The 24,141-nt window shown below is 37.0% G+C and overlaps 1 protein-coding gene across 1 annotated transcript in view; it reads left to right on the forward strand.

Moving 5' to 3' along the window:
- The window catches only part of CDKL5 (cyclin dependent kinase like 5), a gene marked incomplete at its 3' end in the record, with an annotated part of 159,782 nt that overhangs the window by 61,509 nt on the left and 74,132 nt on the right, over positions 1-24,141 (forward strand). Inside the window, exon 4 of the mRNA XM_079727568.1 lies at positions 20,289-20,334. Coding sequence (XP_079583694.1) covers positions 20,289-20,334 — 46 coding nt within the window. The remainder of the gene's footprint in view (positions 1-20,288; positions 20,335-24,141) is intronic.

Raw genomic sequence — 24,141 nt, forward strand, 5'->3', positions numbered from 1 at the left:
AAGCTTCCGTGATAATCTTGACATCAAGTAGCCAGACATATCAGAATTTTGTTAGGTTTACAGTGTTCTTTGGCTAATTCTCTTGAAACATTGCACTGCTTGAGATTTATATTCTATGGTTGTTTCAAAGGCACGGCCACTTTGGGAATTTTTCTCTCCCTCCTCCCCCTCCTTTTCTTTTTTGCTTTAGCGCTTAAGGTAGCATGTATGAGGTCATCCAGCTTCTTTATGTGATGGTGGTAAACATGACCATGACTATGTGAAAATATGGTACAGTTCACTTCAGCAGACCTTTATTACATACCTATCACATGTAAGATAAAGTGCCGGCTACTTGGATATAAAGATAAGCCAGACTTTTAGCTCTTCCAAAAATATTACAGATTGCTGATTTATGTTTGATACACATCTCTTTCTATGGTAAGAGAAAGTGAATCTGGCATTTTCTAGTTTTCCCCACAATGCATCACATAACAAGTTTTCAATAAATTAACTAGATACTTTGAAAATAAGTTTTTTAAGAAAAGAAAAATTGTTACTACCTAAGTTGAATGTACTTTTCAGTTTTCTACATGGATTATGGTTGTGGCAAAAAGGTGTGACTTGGAACTTTTTTCAGATTTTGGTTGTACCATTCTGTTTCCTTGTCTGCCTATATGTGAACAGATCTGTCAGAAAGCATGATCACAGGGTCCCTAGAGGTAATCCAGCTCAGTTATTTGAGTAGGGAGCTTCTCAGTTTCTCTTGTTATACCTACCAGCCTTTCACATCTTGGCAGTGTCGTAGTAATCCCGCACTTGAGGACCTTATGCCTTGCTACCCTAAAGATATTATACAGAACATAATTTCTGTTGCTTTTGGACTTTGGAGTTCCTTAAGCATGTTTCTGTCCTAAAACCCTGGCATATTTTTCATGAATTGGAAAAAACTAAGCCTCGGTGATGTTGGGACTCAAGGTGGGTCACCCCAAAATATGCCACAATGGCATATTGATTATTTTGAACTGACGTTGCTTGAGAAACAGCTGATGCAAGAAGGAAACTCTGACCTACCTCTGTCCCCCTAAAAGCAGAAAATACATCTCTCATGTGAAAGGTGCACTTGCTGTATCCAGAGATAGAGGGACCCCCTTATCATCAGAGATAGGAAACCTGGAGCCGAGAAGCCTGTATATATAAACCTTGTTACTTCTTTAATTTGCTACCCCAAGCCCAAGCTCTTGTAAAATTCTTCACTAATTGAGCACCCAAAGCCCAAGTTTCTTTGTCCTGTCAATTCCTCACAAATTTATTGTTTCTTTGTCTAAAAAGTATAAAAGCACCCTGCTTTGGCCACTTCTTAGGTCCTATTTCCCCCTCCTTGACAGTGTGTTAGCTTTCTTTACCAGACTTTACTCGTTTTCTTATTTTATAGGAAATTGTCAAATTAGGGCAAAGTATTTGCCCAAAATCAAAGATTTTATATTTTATATATACATATGCATAATTCATCAGTTTATTGACTAATAAAAGCAGAATAGAATCAGATATTCTTAAGCAATGATTTAATAACCATTTTAGCTATACTGTCTCTAACTTGAGCAGAAGGTATGAGTCTATAATCATGGGTCTGGTTTTTGCTAGGCTCCCAGGAAGCAGTGAGCAACTTGCCTTTATGGTAGCAATTATCATTGCTACTATAACAATCTGCTGTTGTTAGCATTCTGTACATTGTTTACCCACCAATGTCTGCAAAACTTAGTATGCTGACTTCAAAGGTAGCTATATAATTTACTGGGAAAATTGGCCGTGAGAAAGTTAGGCACAGTCAGTTCTTCTCTCAATCAAGGAATCTGTACCAAGCTGTCTCTATAACTAGTTCAACAAAAAGTAGATGTTTGCCTTCATTTGGACCATGTATTTTTATGTCGATCATCAGTCCATTTTAATTCTAAACCTTTTTTTGTTTATTCTTCTATCATTATACCTGAATGTTTATATATTTAACAGATAATCTTTCTGGAATACCTGGTGATATATCTTTGGTCAATAAATTGGTTTTTCTCTCCTGATCTTTTCTTATCATGGTTCCATGTGAGAGACTAGGGTGAATGCCTCTTCACAGGGGAAGTTCCTTTGACACTTAAAAGAGAAACAAAAGACAGCCCTTCCAGGTGCCAAAGGAATGTGGATAGAAGAGGCGGAGTTAAGGCAGGCAAGTCTTGACATTCTCTTCCCCCACCCCTCCCACCACCTCAGGGGACTGAAATTCTGGGTTTAGGAGGACAGTAGGTTGAGGGTAAAGCCAAAAGAGAAGGACGCTTATGCCCCATTCCCCTCTTGGAACTCAAGGAAGAAACTGCCTTGCAAGGTTGCCTCGTCACAATGGAAGCAGTGACAGCAGAGTAAAATGTGGCATGATGTAGTTAGGCGGAGAGAGGATGCCTAGGCCTCCTTCAGCTTGTGAGTGTCTTCCAAGGAATCCCAAAGTTACTACACACCCCAGGTAGCTAGGTTGAGAGCCAGTGAACCTGTCATTGGGGATGCTGTGTTGAGGGGCAAGCTGATAGCAACACTATAGTTGTTGGCCAGGTAGCAGGAGTAAATGAGATTGCAGCGTCTAGTCTAGATGGCTTTACCAATTAAAACTGAGGAGCCAAACAACCAGGCCAGATCCCTGGGCTCTAAGCCAAGAGCACATACCTGAGCCCACAGCCTGCACGGGGTCCAACATTAGCATCAGGCCAGTGTCTGGGGTCCAGGCCTATAAGGAACCTTGTCTTGGGGACCACAGAGCCCCAGGGAACAGCACAAGGGCCCGTGCATGTTTATCTATGAGCCCTTCCCTTACCACAGTGAAGTTACATAACCCCACCCACATCCATACACCCAGCTGCCATCTTGGTAGGAGCAGGGAGAAAATCTGAAGGGAGAAACTGAGCCTTTGCCTGAAAGAAACTATAAACAAGCAAGGACTGAGCTACTATAGAATGCAAGTTAAAGTCAAGGTCAGAGCTTGAAAAGCAAGGTTAAATCAGTTGTAGAAAATTAAAGAGCTACATTTTCTTGGCACATCTTAGATTTAGTCTTAGAGGATGTATTTCCATCATTTAAATTTTGTCCACTATTGAACACAGCTTAAATCCAATGATTGTCTGATTGAGGTTGTAGATTGCCTGCATTTGGCATGCCTAATTAATGCTATCTTTGTCTCAATTTTTTTATCACTAGAAATGGAGTTTTCATTTTCTCATTATCTATTCATTGTTATAAAATGAAGGAAAATGAAATAAAATTGTAACACAATTGCACAATAACTACAGTACGAACATGATGGTTAATATTACTAAACTGAAATGCTGTCTGGCAGGCATTATTACCATGTACTCTTTGAAATTTCCATTCATTTGCTGACAATACCAAGTCTGAGTTTGGTGTAGACAAGGTGGTTTGAGAGCATCTGTATATAATGTCTGGAAGTGTGGGCTGTATGAAATCAAGTACACCTAGAATTTTGTATGATCTATAAATATGGAGCTAAATTGTTTTGAAAGTTCACCTATCTCTTTCTAGTGAAGAGAGTTGCTATTTGCTTTGCTAGAGGGGTTAGTGAAAATTGTTCTTTGGGTGCCTCATCTTTTATCTTGATAACTACATTTTATTTTTTGAACATTTCATTAACTACCTAATCTATCATAATAACTAGGGTAGTCAATTTATATTAGTCTATAACTATGAGGTGAATTATTATTATTATTATTATTATTTTTTTGCCGTACGCGGGCCTCTCACTGCTGTGGCCTCTCCCGTGGCAGAGCACAGGCTCCGGACGCGCAGGCTCAGCGGCCATGGCTCATGGGCCCAGCCGCTCCGCGGCATATGGGGTCCCCCCGGACCGGGGCACGAACCCGTGTCCCCGGCATCGGCAGGCGGACTCCCAACCACTGCACCACCAGGGAAGCCCTGAATTATTTTTAAATGATGCATTTAAAATCAACTCTATTCAAAAAAAACTCTATTGAGGTATAATTTACATACAAAGAATGTACCTTCTTATATACAATAAGAGGTACCCATTTTAAGTGTACAATTCTGTATGAACTTGTTTCCTTAGTTCGTCATGGTTACATCCTTTGACATTGTCAGCCAATATCCTTTCAGGTTGATAATTGATCCACTAACAGTTGTACTGGGCCATATTAAAAGTACTTATAAAGGCTTTCTAGGTGTGTGAGTTTGTTTGCATTTATCAGCTAAATGGTCCTAGAATTTTATGTTTTTTATTCTTATATTTGTGGCACTCAGATGTCAGCCATCTAGGTGGCTCCAAGTCTCACAGCCTTACTGGGTACACTCACTTGTAATGTTCAAGTAAAAACAGTTCAGGACTTTACTGTGGCAATTCTAGTGGCTTCCTTAAGAATGTGGCTTACATTTTCAAGAGAGCCTCTCCCTTTGATTTTCTCTTCCCACTAAACTCATGCTCTTATATCTCACCTCTAGAGGCTCTTCCCTTCTTTCTGTTCCATATTGGCCCAAGCTTTACTCCTCTTCCTACATTTCCTGGAACTCCGCTAATACAAAATGACTGGAAGCATTTGTAGCACGTGTGCACTGAGGATTTGGGGACCATGTTACTATACAGCACTGTGAGCGATGTATTAGCTAGTTCCGGGTCTGTGACAATTTCCTTCACTGGGAGTATCTCATACCACACACGTTAGATATTAGTAATTATGTGACATCTGTTTTCATGTTATGTTTTGCCAGACTAGAGGAAATCTTTTAGTTTTGTCACAGAATGGAATAGAGGTGATGGTGAAGGAGAGCAATCCTTGTTTCAGGTGGAGAAATGAATAAATAATCATTTTTTAATTTAGTAAGCCTTCCCATATAACTTGATAAATACTGGCAACCTAGTAACTGCAATCATTTTACTGGCAGCCTAGTAACTGCAAACATTTTATACCAATGCCATGGAAGAATTTTTAACAAAAAGAAAGCGATATTGGTTTTGCAGTGCCTTTTTAACATCTGCAGGAGGCCAGAGTAGCCAAATAGCAAAAGAGATTCTTAATCAACACAGTATAATTCTTCTGAACTTTAAGAGCTTATTCAGATTCCTGCCTGCTGAAGGACTTCTGGAGAGGGCCAGATGAAGTTTTGAAGGCTCTTATGTTCTTTCATTATCTTCATTTTTTGAAACTTTCTGAAGAAAGAAGGAAACAGAATCTATCTTAATAAGTCTCCCAGGGATACATTGTCCTTAAAAACAGTAAAGGTGTATATTTGTATTCTGTGTTTGTTTGTTTTAGTTCCTTGTATACCAAGGAATGTCTTTTATTCTTTTTAAAATTATGGTAGGAAAAGGTATTTCTCTGTTAAGCTGTGGCAGAATTAGTAAATGATGTCCAAACAGACACATGACACGGGCCGGCAAGATGTGAGGTTTGAATAGGTGATGCAGTGCATGAGACATTTGCACTAGATCTTTCTCTCTCGCTCAGCATACTTTTAGACCAGTCATACATTTGTTTCTCACCTACATACTTGCAGTCCAGTGGTAGAATCAGATAAATATGTGAAGGTATCTCTTTAATCCAAGTTATGAAGGAGAGGTGTCTGCTCAGAGAGCATTTGGGGCTTCAGACCTAGCCACAGGGCTATGGGAAGACTTCCTTGAGGAAGTGAGGACTGAGCTAAGGCCTAAGGGATAGTGCAGGGTTGAATGGCACAGGGAGGGCCAAGCTTTTTGGCGGAAAGGGAACAGGCTCAATAGAAGGAGAGATCGTGGTGAGGATGGTGAGGGCTCAGCAAGCAAGGGAGACCTAGGGAGAGGAGGTTGGAGAGCATCCCTTGCTGGCCAGGCGAAGGGGCTTTGATGTGGTCCTTAGGGCAGGGGAGTTTGGGGAGAGTTCTAAGGGGAATGGTGGGGCAGTCAAATCAGATTTTCCTTTGCAAATGAAGAGCCTCGTTGCTGAGTGGCAGACATTAAAAGGGTTAGGAGGTTAGGCAGTACCCCAGATGGGAATGCCAAGGGCTCCAACTGAGCTGGGAGTGTCCAGGTAGAGAACAGTGGACCAATTTGAAAAAGATTTAGGAAGCAAAAATCAACAGCACTTGGTGATAACCTGGATGGATTTGGGATTGCAGAGATGGGAAGAGTGATCCTAAATTTCTGGCTAGGGTTCACTGAGATATGGGACAGGAGACAGGACCAGGTTCAGAGGGGGAAGATGAGGGGATGGTTAGGCATGCTGTCTAAATATTTTATTTTTACTTATTCTCATTTTACATCTCAACAAAGATTCGTGGAGGGCAGATCCAGACCAGAGGGGGTAGAAGGGATTTTTTTTTATATCTTTATTGGAGTATAATTGCTTTACAGTGTTGTGTTAGTTTCTGCTGTACAACAAAGTGAATCAGCTATATGTATACATATATCCCCATATCCCCTCCCTCTTGAGCCTCCCTCCCAGCCTCCCTATCCCACCCCTCTAGGTCGTCACAAAGCATTGAGCTGATCTTCCTGTGCTATGCAGCAGCTTCCCACTAAGCCATCCATTTTACATTTGGTAGTGTATATGTGTCAGTGCTACTCTCTCACTTCGTCCCAGCTTCCCCTTCCCACCCTGTGTCCTCAAGTCCGTTCTCTACGTCTGAGTCTTCATTCCTGCCCTGCCACTAGGTTCATTAGTACTGTTTTTTAAGATTCCATATATGTGCGTTAGCATACAGTGTTTGTTTTTCTCTTTGGTAGAAGGGATTTGATGTTTTATTGGAAACAAAGGAGAAAATAGATTTTGTTATGTAGGAATTTTATTACTGACTTGGCTTGAAGGCAGTTGTTTTATAGAAGACTCTTTCTTTGTAAGATCCCACTTCCCACATCTTCCTTTCTTGGCTGCATGCTCTCTCATGTTCTTGATGATGTAGTACTATTTTCATAAGACTATCCTCTTTTTAGAGTCTGAGCATGAAGTAGATTCATTAGGAGTTTTCCTTATAATGCTTTTTAAAATGTGAGAGTTTTTAACAACAAAAAAGAATGTTTTAATTTATCTTTTGGTATTTCACTATATAATGCTCTAATGGAGCCATATTGCAAAAGTTATTATAAAAGTAATCATTGTTTTATGAAAATGAGATGAATGTAGACATTTTAGTGCCATGATTAATAGCTTTAATAATTTTTGAAGAATTAATCTTTTAATCATCCCGTTTTCAACTAAAATTTCTTTTCACAGTGTATTAGTCTTTTCCAAAGCTTTACCTGATCTCAACAAATGGTCAGTGTCTCTTTTAAGGGGGAGTGTTTATAGTGGACTACTACAAAACCGTTAAAATGAATAATCTAGAGCAGGGTTTCTCAACATCAGCACTTTTGACATTTGGGGCCAGGTAATTCTTTGTGGTGGGGACTGTCCTGTGCACTGTAGGGTGTTCAGCAGTATCTGTAGCCTTTACCCACTAGATGTAAGTACCCCCCACACCCCATAGTGACAACCAAAAGTGTCTCCAGACATGGCCAGATGTCCTCTGGGGGCCACAATTATCCCCAGTTGACTAGATTTATGTTTAAATCTCAGATATACCATGTTGTACTTAAAAAAAAAAGAAGGTTGCAAAAAGGTGTGTACAGTAACATGCCAGTTATATGATTTTTAATGTACAAAATAGTAGTAAATTTGCTTATGGGTAAATTCATCGGTAGTAATAAAAATGTGCATGGGAACAGTACATACCAACTTCAGAGTGAAAGTTACCTCTGGGGAGAGAAGGAATGGGAATGAACGAAGATATATTTATGACATTTCACATTTCAGAAAGAGAGAGATCAGAAGCAAATAAACCAACATATTATAAACTTAAATCTCAAAGGACTATGCAGTTTTTTCTTTATATTAACATGATCAATCTGTTTTAAACTTCTGTAGCATATCATATAACATTCATCATACTTTTTAACTTTTGTCATAAATTTTTACTTACTATCATGTATTACACACCAGGATGTAAGCTTCTGTATGTATGAGATGTTTTATTTACTCACTCATGTTAAACCTAGGATGTCACATAAAAAAACTCACATAAGGCGGGGGCCCAATAGATAGTTCTTAGCTGACTGACTGAAATGCTCCCCTGGGTATTAATCTTTCCTGATTAAGTCTGCAGTGCTTAAATGTAGGAGTTAATCTAACTTTTAGTATTGGCAGACTATGGTAGTTTACAAGTAATAAGTAATACAAGTCAAGGAAAGATCTTTAAAGGATTCCTTAGGAAAGAGTCTGGTTTTTATCATTGCGTATCCTGGATAATGTTTTGTATTTCTATTAGCTCCATTGTATCTACCTGCCATGGAATGTATTCTTTGCTTGAATTTACTCCCATTTTATAATTTTTCTCATAATGTAAAAATAACTTAAACAATTTGTCTAAGTTGAGAAGATTCTGTGAAATACAAGTTGGAATATAGCTAAAGATGGAAACAATGAAATATTTGCACATTCTTTTAGTTGTATAAATACAACAGACATTAGAAAACTATTTGAAATGTTTTGTTGGTGCTAACGTGTACTTTTGAGAAAACACAGGAGAGAAATAATTATGCCTCCCCCTCCCCAGGAGTGAGAGAGAGAGAGAGAGAGAGAGAGAGAGAGAGAGAGAGTGTGTGTGTGTGTGTTTCTTTTCAACAATAGAACTTACATATATGGCTCGCAACAGTGAATAGCATTGCCATGGTTGAGAAATGGCCTCCAGAATCAATCTTCCTGGGTTTAAAAATTTAGCCCTATTACTTCTTAGTTGTATGATCTTGGGGCAAATTATGGAACTACTTTAAAATTCAGTACATTCTCATCTGTAAGATGAACATGATGATGATTCTCTTCAGAGTATTGATTTGAAGATTAAATGAAATAATACATGGGAAGCACAGACCCTGGCACAAAAGTACTTAAAAATAATAACCTAAAATAAAGCATACTTTTTCAGTTACCATATCTGTCTATAAGGTGATAATATTTATGTTTGTAGGATTTTGCTTCTGCTGAATGAGCACATCATTGTTTGAAAACACATAGTGTGATATTTGCAAACCAAAGGCAGATTGAAATACTTTAAAATACTTTAGTTGTCAAGTTGTATTCCTGCTATCTAGATGAAAAAATAAAGAATTTCTCCCAAGGAAGGGCTTCCTCAAAGAATAATTAGAAAATGAATTGTAGAGCATAACCTTTGGAATGTTTTAATCCATGAATAGCAGAGTAAAATAAAATCAGTATTTTTTTCTGTTCTGTTTCATAATGCATGTTGGATATTTTAAATTACAGAGCAAAAATTTAAAACAATGACTCTTGCTACTTCCTTACAACAGTGTATGATTGGTTTAGAGAATTCACTGTTCCAAAGCATAATTAAATCAAGTTATGTAACTGCATTTAAAATAACTTAGTAAATGTTATGATTGTTAATACCAATCGGTTGCTTTGCCAACATCTTAAGAAGCGACAGTTGATTCTGGGAATAAAGCAATGACTGAGAAACTTTAGACAGTCAGTAGCAGGAATGAGTTTTGGTTACAAGTCTCTGTGTTCAGTATGGTTGTTCACTGGTTGAGGCATGGTTTTTATGAGGTGGAGGATCTTGAGAATACTGGAAGAAATATAATAAAACACATAGTAATTTTTTGACAAAAATTAAAGACAAAGAAAAATTATTGAAAGCAGCAAGGGAAAAATGACAAATAACATACAAGGGAACTCCCATAAGGTTAACAGCTGATTTCTCAGCAGAAACTCTACAAGCCAGAAGGGAATGGCATGATATATTTAAAGTGATGAAAAAGAAGAACCTACAGCCAAGATTACTCTACCTGGCAAGGATCTCATTCAGATTCGATGGAGAAATCAAAAGCTTTACAGACAAGCAAAAGCTAAGAGAATTCAGCACCACCAAACCAGCTCTACAACAGATGCTAAAGGAACTTTTCTAAGTGGGAAACACAAGAGAAGAAAAGGACCTACAAAAACAAGCCCAAAACAATTAAGAAAATGGTCATAGGAACATACATATTGATAATTACCTTAAAAGTGAATGGATTAAATGCTCCAACCAAAAGACACAGGCTTGCTGAATGGATACAAAAACAAGACCCATATATATGCTTTCTACAAGAGACCCACTTCAGACCTAGGGACACATAGAGACTGAAAGTGAGGGGACGGAAAAAGTATTCCATGCAAATGGACATCAAAAGAAAGCTGCAGTAGCAATACTCATATCAGATAAAATAGACTTTAAAGAATGTTACAAGGAAGGACACTACATAATGATCAAGGGATCAATCCAAGAAGAAGATACAACAATTATAAATATATACACACCCAACATAGGAGCACCTCAATACATAAGGCAACTGGTAACAGCTATAAAAGAGGAAATGGACAGTAACACAATAATAGTGGGGGGCTTTAACACCTCACTTACACCAACAGACAGATCATCCAAAGTGAAAATAAATAAGGAAACGGAAGCTTTAAATGACACAATAGACCAGATAGATTTAATTGATATTTATAGGACATTCCATCCAAAAACAGCACATTAAACTTTCTTCTCAAGTGTGCATGGAACATTCTCCAGGATAGATCACATCTTGGGTCACAAATCAAGCCTCAGTAAATTTAAGAAAATTGAAATCATATCAAGCATCTTTTCTGACCACAATGCTATGAGATTACAAATGAATTACAGGGAAAAAAACGTAAAAAACACAAACACATGGAGGCTAAACAATACGTGACTAAAGAACCAAGAGATCACTGAAGAAATCAAAGAGGAAATCAAAAAATACCTAGAGAAAAATGACAATGAAAACATGACAATCCAAAACTTATGGGATGCGGCAAAAGCACTTCTAAGAAGGAAGTTTATAGCTATACAAGCCTACCTCAAAAAACAAAAAAAATCTCAAATAAACAATCTAACCTTACACCTAAAGGAACTAGAGAAAGAAGAACAAACAAAACCCAAAGTTAGCAGAAGGAAAGAAATCATAAAGATCAGAGCAGAAATAAATGAAATAGAAACAAAGAAAACAATAGTAAAGATCAGTAAAACTAAAAGCTGTTTCTTTGAGAAGGTAAACAAAATTGATAAACCGATAGCCAGACTCATCAAGAAAAAGAGGGAGAGGGCTCAAATCAATAAAATTAGAAACGAAAATGGAGAAGTTACAACAGACACCGCAGAAATACAAAGCATCCTAAGAGACTACTACAAGCAACTCTATGCCAGTAAAATGGACAACCTGGAAGAAATGGACAAATTCTTAAAAAAGGTATAACCTTCCAAGACTGAACCAGGAAGAAGTAGAAAATATGAACAGACCAATCACAAGTAATGAAATTGAAACTGTGATTAAAGATCTTCCAACAAACAAAAGTCCAGGCCCAGGTGGCTTCACGGGTGAAATCTATCAAACATTTAGAGAAGAACTAACACCCATCCTTCCCAAACTCTTCCCAAAAATTGCAGAGGAAGGAACACTCCCAAACTCATTCTATGAGGCCACCATCACCCTGATACCAAAACCAGACAAAGATACTACAAAAAAAGAAAATTACAGACCAATATCACTGATGAATATAGATGCAAAAATCCTCAACAAAATACTAGCAAACAGAATCCAACAACACATTAAAAGGATCATACACCATGATCAAGTGGGATTTATCCCAGGGATGCAAGGATTCTTCAATATACACAGATCAATCAATGTGATACACCATATTAACAAATTGAAGAATAAAAACCATATGATCATCTCAATAGATGCAGAAAAAGCTTTTGACAAAATTCAACACCCATTTATGATAAAAACTCTCCAGAAAGTGGGCATAGAGGGAACCTGCCTCAACACAATAAAGGCCATATACTGCAAACCCACAGCAAACATCATTCTCAATGGTGAAAAACTGAAAGCCTTTCCTCTAAGATCAGGAACAAGACAAGGACGTCCACTCTCACCACTGTTATTCAACATAGTTTTGGAAGTCCTAGCCACGGCAATCAGAGAAGGAAAAGAAATAAAAGGAATACAAATTGGAAAAGAAGAAGTAAAACTGTCACTGTCTGCAGATGACATACTATACATAGAGAATCCTAAAGATGCCACCAGAAAACTACTAGAGCTAATCAATGAATTTGGTAAAGTTGCAGGTTACAAAATTAACGTACAGAAATCTCTTGCATTCCTATATGCTAATGATGAAAAGTCTGAAACAGAAATTAATGAAGCACTCCCATTTACCATTGCAACAAAAAGAATAAAATACCTAGGAACAAACCTACCTAGGCAGACAAAAGACCTATATGCAGAAAACTATAAGACACTGATGAAAGAAATTAAAGATGGTACTAACAGATGGAGACATATACCATGTTCTTGGATTTGAAGAATCAATATCATGAAAAAGACTATACTACCCAAAGCAATCTACAGATTCAATGCAATCCCTATCAAATTACCAATGGCATTTTTTACAGAACTAGAACAAAAAATCTTAAAATTTGTATGGAGACACAAAAGACCCTGAATAGCCAAAGCAGTCTTAAGGGAAAAAATGCTGAGGTGGAGGAATCAGACTCCCAGACTTCGGACTATACTACAAAGCTACAGTAATCAAAACAATATGGTACTGGCACAAAAGCAGAAATATAGATCAATGGAACAGGATAGAAAGCCCAGAGATAAACCCACGCACCTATGGTCAACTAATCTCTGACAAAGGAGGCAAGGATATACAGTGGAGAAAAGACAGTCTCTTCAATAAATGGTGCTGGGAAAACTGGACAGCTACATGTAAAAGAATGAAATTAGAACACTCCCTGACACCATACACAAAAATAAACTCAAAATAGATTCGAGACCTAAATGTAAGACCAGACACTATAAAACTCTTGGAGGAAAACATAGGAAGAACACTCTTTGACATAAAGCACAGCAAGATCTTTTTTGATCCACCTCCTAGAGTAATGGAAATAAAAACAAAAATAAACTAGTGGGGCCTAATGAAACTTAAAAGCTTTTGCACGGCAAAGGAAACCATAAACAAGATGAAAAGACGACCCTCAGAATGGGAGAAAATATTTGCAAACGAATCAACGGACAAAGGATTAATCTCCAAAATATATAAACAGCTCATGCATCTCAATATTCAAAAAACAAACAACCCAATCAAAAAATGGGCAGAAGACCTAAATAGACATTTCTCCAAAGAAGACAGACAGATGGCCGAGAAGCACTTGAAAAGCTGCTCAACCACTATGGAGAACAGTATGGAGGTCCCTTAAAAAACTAAGAATAGAATTACCCTATGATCCAGCAATCCCATTACTGGGCATATACCCAGAGAAAACCATAATTCAAAAAGACACATGCACCCCAGTGTTCATTGCAGCACTATTTACAATAACCAGGTCATGGAAGCAACCTAAATACCCATCGACAGATGAATGGATAAAGAAGGTGTGGTACATATATACAATGGAATATTACTCAGCCATAAAAAGGAACGAAACTGGGTCATTTGTTGAGACGTGGATGGATCTAGAGACTGTCATACAGAGTGAAGTCAGAAAAAGAAAAACAAATATCATATATTAACGCATATATGTGGAACCTAGAAAAATGGTACAGATGAACCAGTTTGCAGGGCAGAAATTGAGACACAGATGTAGAGAACAAACGTATGGGCACCAAGGGGGTAAAGCGGCAGGGGGGTGGGGGTGTGATGAATTGGGTGATTGGGATTGACATGTATACACTGATGTGTATAAAATTGATGACTCGTGAGAACCTGCTGTATAAAGGAATAAATAAAATAAAATTCAAGGGCTTCCCTGGTGGCACAGTGGTTGAGAGTCCGCCTGCCAATGCAGGGGACACGAGTTCGTGCCCCGGTCCGGGAAGATCCCACATGCTGCGGAGCGGCTAGGCCCGTGAGCCATGGCCGCTGAGCCTGCGCGTCCGGAGCCTGTGCTCCGCAACGGGAGAGGCCACAACAGTGAGAGGTCCACGTACCGCAAAAAAATTAAATAAATAAATAAATAAAATTCAAAAAAGGAATAAAATAAATTTAAAAAAGAAATATAAGCCCTAGAGGTATTTTTCTGTTTGTTACTATTCACAAAATTTAGTTTTCATTCTCTTTCTAATTTTTTTTTTCAGTTTTAGAAATTTATTTTGGGAAATGTTAAATGCCTTGATATAGCTTATTCCCTCATGAAGGTAGTAGTACGATTCAGGAACCTCTGTCTTTCTGCATTCCAAAGTAATATAATTCCTATTTTGAGGCAAAATAAAGGGTGAGACATGGAATTATCATTAGTGTTTACTTATATATTTTATTACATCCTTAGCTTGTTATTTAAAATGTGAGCTCTTAACTAACTCATTGCTTAAACAAGTAAGCAGTTTACACCTATCTTGTTAACTACAGCTGGTGACATTCTCTTGCAGACATTGTGGGGGCAATGGTGTGCTTTTGTGAATAAGTTGAATTTAAAATGCAGTTCTTTGGAGTTATTTTTCATATATTTGTTCTTTGTCTACACCTGTATTACATGTAGCTTCTCAGGGTGGTGGCGTGAATTTATTTAAAAGCAAAACCAAAAACTCATAAAAGTTCTGTAAGCTAAGAAACTGAACATTGAAGGTCATTGGCAAAGTCCAGGGGGATAGATTGAACAATACATGCTACCTGTTCTACTTTCTGAACCAGAATAGGGAAAACTGTCCAAAGGGAATAGGAAAAGACTTGGACCGATGCCCACACGCGGCCCAGCCTCAGACCACCCAACCCAACTGGAAAGATGTTTGCTAAGGATCCAGGTTTTGAAATTGGGCTCTGGTGCATCAATCTGCCTTTGAAATTGAGGTTGCTAAAAAACCCAACTACCTGTTTTGCTGCCAGACACCAAGCGTGGTGGGTCTCTTCTTATCTTAGTGAGGATGAGTTAAAAATGGGAGTCAGGATGCGGCTTATGAAAAGACATGGCTACCCATTTCTTTCACTGCTCTGAATATTTAAGAGCAACACATAGTTGTAAAAGAATTTTTTTTGTAACAAGCAGATGAAGTTGTCTCCTGAAGGAAAGCCAGGAGGATATGACCTCTATAGTGATAACAAGCTGAAACAAGGCAAAAATTGCAGAAGTCGGCTGAGATAAGGAAAGAAGATGAAGAAACCTAAAATGAAAGAAGTAAAAGAACATTTATTGAACACCTACTATGCGCCTGCCATTCTAGGCATTTGTGATGCAGTAGTAAACAAAACATAAAGCAATTGTGAAAAGTTCAACCTAAAAGTTACAAGATTTCTAATGGAAAGTATTTAAAAAATAGGAGTAGAAACAACATTTAAGGTTGCTAGAAGAAAAACCCTAGATATATTCTGATAATTTATAATTTCCATTCCAAGGAAAAGGAAAAGTCCTAACAGCATAACAGCATCGAGGCAGAAAAAAAGAAGTTATCTACATCCGAACAAAAACCAAATTGACCTCGGAGTTCTTTTCTACAACACAAATACCAGAAGACCATCAGGGCATCGCTAGCCCATTTGGAGCCTTATGTGGATTAGAAAATGGCAATTCTTTTAAGATCTTTCATTTTCTTTTCTTTTTCTTTTTTCTTTGGCCAAGCCACGTGGCTTGTGGGATCTTAGTTCCCTGACCAGGGACTGAACCTGGGCCCTCAGCAGTGAAAGCGCGGAGTCCTAACTACTGGACTGCCAGGGAATTCCCTTCATTTTCTTCTTCTTGGAAAAGTATCTTAGTGGACGGATTTTGTTATGACAAGACACTTTACTCCTAACTACTGGAAAGTTGCTTTAATAAACATACAAACCTGAGACATCTATGATGTGAATGGCACTTTCCAGGGCTTTGCAGGACACACAACCTTACAGTGACCCTGAGGATGGTGGAGAACATAAGGGTGTCTTCCTGAGAATTTTGTGCCTTCCAAGTTGCCATTCACGTGTGAGAACTTTCAGATATATGTAAAGACCTGGAAAATAGGATACTTACTCAGAAAGCCATCCAAAGATAAATAGTGGCTGAGCAAAAACTTAATGCAAATTGAACACTCAAATATGTGAAAAACCACCATAGGAAATATGTAAAGAAATAGAGACTATACACCTGTAACTAACACAGCAGTGTAAATCAACTATATTTCAATAAAAAAATTTTTTTTAATGATCCAGACTCAGAGATATAGAGAACAGGCATGTGGTTGCCAAGGGGGAGAGGGGTAGGGAAAGGAAGGATTAGGAACTTGGGATTAACATATGCAAACTATTATATATAGGGTGGATAAACAACAAGGTCCTACCGTATAGTACAGGGAACTATATTCAATATCCTGTGATAAACCATAATAGAAAAGAATATGAAAAAGCATATGTATGTAAAACTGAATCACTTTGCTATACAGCAGAAATTGATCCAACACTGTAAGTCGACTATACTTCAATAAAAATTTTAAAAATAATAAAAATAAAAATGAACATGATCCAACTATATGCTGTCTATGAAAGACTCACTTTAGATCCAAAGAGACAAAAAGGTTGAAGTGGGAGAATGGAAAGAGATATTCCACAGAAATAGTAACCAAAAGAGAACAAGTGATTATATTATATATTATCAGACAAAATAGACTTTAATTTTTTTTTTAAAGGTTACAAGAGACAAGGACATTATACATTAACAAAAAGGTCAAATATAGGTGACTTCCCTGGCAGTGCAGTGGTTAAGACTCCACACTTCCATTGCAGGGGGCACAGGTTCCATCCCTAGCCAGGGAAATAAGATCCAACATGCTGCAAAATGTGGCCCAAAAAAATGAGGTCAGATATAGCAAGAGGATAACAAAAAAAAAAAAAAAAAGAGAGAGACTAAATATAATAGCTCATGTGTGTATAATTACAAATTAAATATAGCAGCCAAAACCTATTCTCAATAATAAATTCATTTAACAAAATGATATAAGAAGTATCAGGGTCAGTAACCCCAGAGTAATTTAAAACAGTTTAAGGTCACAGTAATTTAAACTGGTTCTGGCATAAGAATCAACAGGTCAATAGTATAGACTAGATTAAAAAGCTCTGAAAGAAAATCTAGAGTATATATATATAAGGATGCTAAGATGCAGCAGAACTAAAAATCCATGGTAAAAGGTATTGAGAAAATTGGTTCAGTTTTTAGAAATTTAAATTTAGATTCCCTCACCATATAGCATATTAAAATAAATTACAAGTGAATAAAGACTTAAAGAACAAGATTAAATCATTGAGATATCAAGACAGATAAATGTGGATGAATATTAATCATATACAAGCTAAGTAAGGAGTTTGAGCACAAAAGTTGTGCACCTAATAACAAAGGCATGTATCAATAAATTTGACTATATAATAATAAACTATGTTCAGCAACAATAACAACAACACCCAAATCCATGTCCACAACAATCTGGGGAAAATATTTGTAACAAAATTTGTCAACAAGTTCACATTCATGAATCAGTAAGAAAAACATTAAGCTTAGTACACCTTATTTCACTTACCAGTTCATAGAAGCAAACCTTTGATCTCATTGGTGTCTAAAGATTTTTTTAATGATTGTATTTAGTGTTGGCTATGGTTGTAGCGTGGGTTCTCATGCTGCTGAAGGGAACTGTAAAGTGATATATTTTTGTATATCAGTTTGGCAGTATTAGGAGCCTTTACCGTTCATACCCTTTAACCCAGTTATATCGGTTACAGAATTTACTTTATGGAAATGAAGATGCAGATGTTGAAGTATGTTCATTGATAGACTGGTTAAATAACTATCCATTAAAAATGGTGGTTTTAAAAATTATTTAATGACAGGTCAAATGTTCCTTATACAATATCAAGTGAAATAAAAGCAACACACAACACAATATATGTGTTCTCAAATTCTTCCAATTTGAGAAAAATTTACTGGAAGAAAATATACCAAAATGTTATTAGGAAGGGTTATATATTTTTTTATTTCTTTTTATGCTCCTTTTATACTCTTATACCCCTTTATGTTCTTTTATATGAGTTTGTATTATTTTTATAAGTAGTTTGAATAAAAGTAAAATGTTAAATTTTTTCCAGCGTCTTCTGCCCTCGATTGCATGTGTTTTCCACCAAACATTGGATTTTATGTAGAAAACTTCCGTCTGTTTGGCTTTGTTGTATAAGTAAATGTATAAACCATATTGAGTGTGTATGTGTCTGTGTGTGAGTGTTGAGGAGAAAGAGGATTTTCATGGTATCGGTGAAAGGATAAATAAAAGAATAAACATTTCATCTTATTTGACCCCCCTTCGGGCAACTGTTTTATACTGTAAATTCTATTTATGAGATGCCAGGAGAAAAAAATGTGATGAATTTCTTTCTTCAAGATGGTAGTCATAAATTTAAATATGTAGTCATATCAGTGGACAGTTTTGACCTAAGCAAGACCTTTTATAAAATCAGGCAAAGTTTTAACACTTAGGATGCCATTTAAAAAATGTGCAATATAGGATGAAATGGTACCTGGAACAACACTCGGTTGAAATGTGGGCAGTCCTCCTCTCTTCCTGGATGCAATCCTGTTGCCCCTTTCCTTGTTCTGTGAGCAGTTTCTTGATAGGGCTTTGTACTTTCTCTTAGGCCACAGGTAGGTTGCTAGCTAGAGCCATTTGAAAAGGAGCGGGGTAAGAAAACAGTGTCAGTGTATTAAGAGAGAGTAGCATACCTAGCAGAGTTACCTGGTACTACCTATACTAATATTCTAGATGATCATCCTCCACATCACTTTGACTTTGCAGTTATTCCTTCTCAATAATGAAACAGTTACAATATCAGAAAGTACCTGGGTGGCTGAGTTTAAGTCAGAAGGTCTGCTGATGTACAAATAAATTGTATCCCCAAAGCTCTCTGTACTCTACAATTCTATTCCTCCCTTAAAAACAAAAACATAATGACCTTAATAAGAATTTTTTTCCTCAATAGCCTATAGCACTTTCAGATAATTTTTCCCCTGTAACACAAATATGAAAGCTGGTATTTTCTTCTTTTTTCAACGGGCAGGTGAGAAACAGGGTTTGATTTACAGATAGAGTTACGACTCAGTTTGTCTTTCAGCATAATGACTGAAATGGTAGCTTTTTAAAAGTTTCCTTTTTTCCCCCCTACTTATTTGATTCTCTTTGCTTTTGTAAGGAATCTAGGAGAAAAGCATATATTTTTAATAAGTTAATGATTTTGTACCCTGTTGGTTATTGCCTCGTATTGTGTCTGTTTTTCAAGTCTTTGTTTTGATGCAGGGACAAAGTTTCATAAAAGATTTGCTCTTACAGATCTGAAAGTATACCCACTTAGAGTAAAAAAGAACAGGCCTGAATCATTCAGAAGACCTTTTTATATGACATGTTGGCTTTGAAGAATCTATATATTATTTTACCAAAAGCTTTTTTATTCCTTTCATAGACTAGAATATCTTACATGAATTATTTAGCCTAGTTATACTTAATCTTTAGCGTTTTCATTTCCTTCCCAGCCTTTATTTTCTTGTCTTCCAGCCACAAAAGACCAAAAAAAAGGATTTGTGATGTTTTCAGTTCAAAATAGGGTTCTTCTCACCAACTAGTTCTGCTAGTTCAGGAGAGCTAAATAAAGGCAGGGGAAAGTTGGTGATTGGTATTTGGTGGCAAATGTTTATCCCACTTTGGATATGAAATGGCTATCAATGGGGAAGAGCTGGTGAACAACTAGATAGGTTTGTTAGGAAGAGGTAAGTGAAGGGAGGAGACTTGGAAGAGGTATTCTGCTACCAGCAACTACCAAGTATTATAGAAGCCTTTTCTCTGGTCTTAGAAACCCAATTAAATGTGTCCCTGGGTTTCAGAGGGCAGTATAGATGCCAGTCTATTGTCAGCCATCCTGGCACTTTTGTGTAGTCTCAAGACATTGACACTGCTGGTTCATCCATATTTTATTGCCAAATCTGCTCTTCGTCCCCAAGCCCCTCCCCCTTCTCCTTTTCCTTCCCTGACAATGCCTGCAGGGTAGTAAGAAAGAGAATTTTGGAACTGAGAAATGAGGGACTGGGGAGGAGGAGGATTTATTTTTTATTCTCTGGGTTCTTGCTACTCTGTTTCAGAATGTACCCCCAGACAGTTGGGATTCCCTGTTTGAAAAACACTGGAGAATGACTTTTCTTCTGCCTCTTTTCCTTTGCAGGAAACGCATGAAATTGTGGCAATCAAGAAATTCAAGGACAGTGAAGGTATATATATATATATATATATATACTTTTTCTTTTTATATTTAGTTTTTGTGAATAGAATATGGAAGAGATGAAATCTAGCTGATTAGACTGTGTTCCTCAGATTTTACAGTCTCAATCTCAGTAAATATATCTTAATTATCATCATGCTTTGCTTTGAAACATTTAGTTTCTCCCGTGTGAATCTTTTCAAATCTCATGATATCAGAAAATTCATCTTGTGTTTTAAGGGACAGTCAACACTGGAAATCTTGCTTCAAATGCTGGATAGAAGACATGCTATTTACACTGTTTCTAAATACTAACAGTTTAAAATGATAAAACTTACTTGAAGTAAATACTTCCTGGGTTCACACAAGTAGCAAGTGCTATGTTAAAGGCTTCAATATTGGTTACTGCGATCTCTGCTTCCTAGTTAGCTAGAAAGATAAAGATAAGTGGTATGTAAACAGTACAGAGGGAATGGTTTTATATTTAGGATAACTCATTGGGAAAATAAAAGCTTTTCAAGAAGAAATACCATACTTGGAGGCTTTGGTCACACATCCAGACCATTTCAAAAGGAGTATTAAAATTACCCTATCCTGGGCAAGAAAGTTTAAAATAAAGGATTAACAACAACAACAAATAATGCACCAAAAAAAAGTAATGTACAAAAGAAAAAATAAATAAAGCATTTCATTAGGCCATTAGGTTTTAAATCCAGACTCTTGGCCATCCAAATACAGCCAAGTAGAAAAACTGACCACAAAGACACACATGGATGGCCTTTAAGAAGCTCTAGGCAGCAATTTTTCAATTTTTTTTTTTTGACAGAGATCCCACAGCAGAAGTATTTTTTACCTCCTACACAGTATCCTCATACATAATGTCATATATATAACTGAAGCAAAAGTTTCACAAAATTACTTATTTTACTAATGTGAGGTTCTCCATTTTCTGTTCTTTCTTGCTCATATAAGTGCCTATTTGGGCATGAAATACTTTGATGTCACCACTAATGAGTCACAACCTGCCATTTGAAAACAAGTGCTGCAGGAGTAAGAGGCCCCACCATAGCATCAACCTTCATATTTAATTGGAAGTGTGACAATAGGCATTCATAGCCTACCGTCATCAGCACACAGTGACTGTGATGTAAGACACCAGCCTCTGTATTTGTGAAGTTTCATCACGCCTACCTTAGAGACTTAGCAAACATTAAATAACAAAAGGGCCTCACTAACAACTCCTGGGGTAGATGCAGTAGTATTTGATGTAACCCAGCTCTGATGTGCTGGTTATGTGGAGCACAAGCACATCAGCCAGGAATTTTAGCATTGGCTTGGCAGCCTTAAGGAGAAGGCAACAAAAAAATACTTTAGCTTGTTCTTTAAAAACAACCAAAAAAGCCCTGCTTCCAGTCATGTACCCGTAGTCTAGTGGGAAGCAATAGCCCCAGGCCAACCCGCTAGGAGACCATTGGAAATAAGCTCTGTGAGCACTGGCTTTGGGCTAACCGCAGGTGGCCAGGAGACAAATGGTGATCTACTAAAAAGAGTGGTTGCAACAGTAGATCAAAGCATGACCTTTGCCTGTATATAAAGACTTCTGGCTGTGCATTCATCTTGTAAGGCACATTGTCAACCATCAGCTACCACCAAAAATAATAATTGTCATCAAATTTTTGAAAAGCAGTGCAATCTAGGCCATGTATGTCATTGCTGTTTTTAAGAAAACTAAATACCCAATTCTTCATAACCTCTATCCTATGAATACCAATTCTTAGCTTCAATTAAACAATATATTAGTCCCTGAATTACAGTACCTTCAGATTGGCAATCAGTAGTGTATCTGTTAAAATTCATTGAGCACTGGGGACTTCCCTGGCTGTCCAGCAATTAAGACTCCACACTTCCACTGCAGGGGGCTCGGGTTCGATCCCTGATCTGGGGAACTAAGATCCCACATGCCGTGTGGCACGGCCAAAAAAAAAAAAAGAAAAGAAAAGAAAAAGAAACTCATTGAACACTGAGCCAGGTGCTATAAGAACAGTGAAGGTAAATCAGGTCTGGATACTTTCAAGAAGCTTCTGACCTATTAACAGAATTAAGACCTGTAAATAAAAGCAGTAAAACGGAGTAGAAAGCAGTCAGTGGCTGAATGACTTTGTATAATTTTGAGGTGAGAGAGTTTGTTTCTAGCTGTGGCATCCCAGGGGTGTATGGATAGTCTAAACATTATAGGAAACATTTGATCAGTTTTTATTTCACTGAGCTGACAGAACATGAATCCACTCTGCCCTCATCTCTGCTGGGCCATTATCAGTTGCCATACCTCACAGGCATGCAGCCGCATCACCCACCCACTTTGCAGATGGACAGCTTTGTAAGCGCGCCTATACATACTTCTAGAGGGACACTTCCTAAATATTTCAGCAATAGAATCTAAAAACATATCCAGTTATTCATAACTTTTTAGTTCTAAGCCTATTCTAGGCACACTTTCCTATCGTTTCCAGTTCTCCCTGGGAGATCTCACACAATCTTTTCTGTCTTTACCCTTTTCCTCTCGCCAGAGTAGTATCGTGCTTAATGGAAAGTAAGGGAAAATGTGTGGTAAACACCCTTTTGGAGTGTGAAGTGTACATAGATAGTCTAGTATAGGTGAGGATGTCCATTCAACCCCTATGTAAACCACTTAGTTCTGTATCAGTTTATCATCTTAAGTTTTAGTCAGGCTAATTATAATAAAAAATACAGTTTCATGATAATATTGCCCTTATTGTCATATAGCTCTCATGAATTTCTTTTATTAGTTACTCCGAATATATTCTTTTGATATTTTGGTAGTGACTTTTCCAAATCCAATGTTTAAAAATCTTCGTGAAGGTAATGAAATAATCCTGTGAAAGCATTGTTAAACTGAAATAGGATCTGAAATTGGTCTGACCCACGTTCAAGCTAATCAAGTATTCTTATGCTGATTATATCAAGGAATATTTTATGAGTATATATTACCTCCTGTTAGCTTTAAAAGATTATGATAATGTCCTGTTTTCTTGTTAAATTCATATGTATGCACAAATTTGCATGAAACATTTTTTAAACAACACTTTAAGGTAGACCACTCTTTAGTTCAAGAAGTCCTTATTATCCCAGGACAATTGATTACTATTTAAAATGGAAACCAAAATTTCATAGTAAATAAAAAGTTAGATCGGGAGTTTAAGTTGAAAAAATGAAACTAAAATTATAAAAAGTTTATCTTATAGTTAACACAATTTAGATTATAATAGCAACTATGTACTGTTTCTTAGAAAAAAGAATAAATTGTTATCTTTTGGCAGGGTGGGGCAATTTTTACAGGAAAATTGTAGGCTAGGTCAGTGAATGACTTTCACAATAAAAAGAAGGTCATTAAAAATATACAAAAGGCTTTTTCACTCTTCTCTTGGTTTTTGTATGTTCCTGTTTTCTTTGTCTTCATCCTTGTTCATTTTTTATTCTCCAGTTGTTAGCTGATATAACACCATCAGATCATTTATCAGTGTCTGTGCCTATGATTTTCCCTGAAAGACTTTGACACACTGGTGGGAATCAACACCTGTTAAAAGGAAGGAATGTTTGAGTGATGACACTTTTATTTGAGATCACTTCATTTGTTAATATTTTCTTGTTTCGATGACTTTTGCTTCTTTATACATCATCACAAATGTGGAGTCTCAGATAACGAATTCTGAATGATATCCTGAATGATAGTATTATAAATTTGTCTATTAATGTAAATTCCCACAGAGAAGCATTAACTAATAAATACCTAACTGAC

Source organism: Hyperoodon ampullatus (genome assembly GCF_949752795.1).
Source record: "Hyperoodon ampullatus genome assembly, chromosome: X".
NCBI classification, from domain to species: Eukaryota; Metazoa; Chordata; class Mammalia; order Artiodactyla; family Ziphiidae; genus Hyperoodon; species Hyperoodon ampullatus.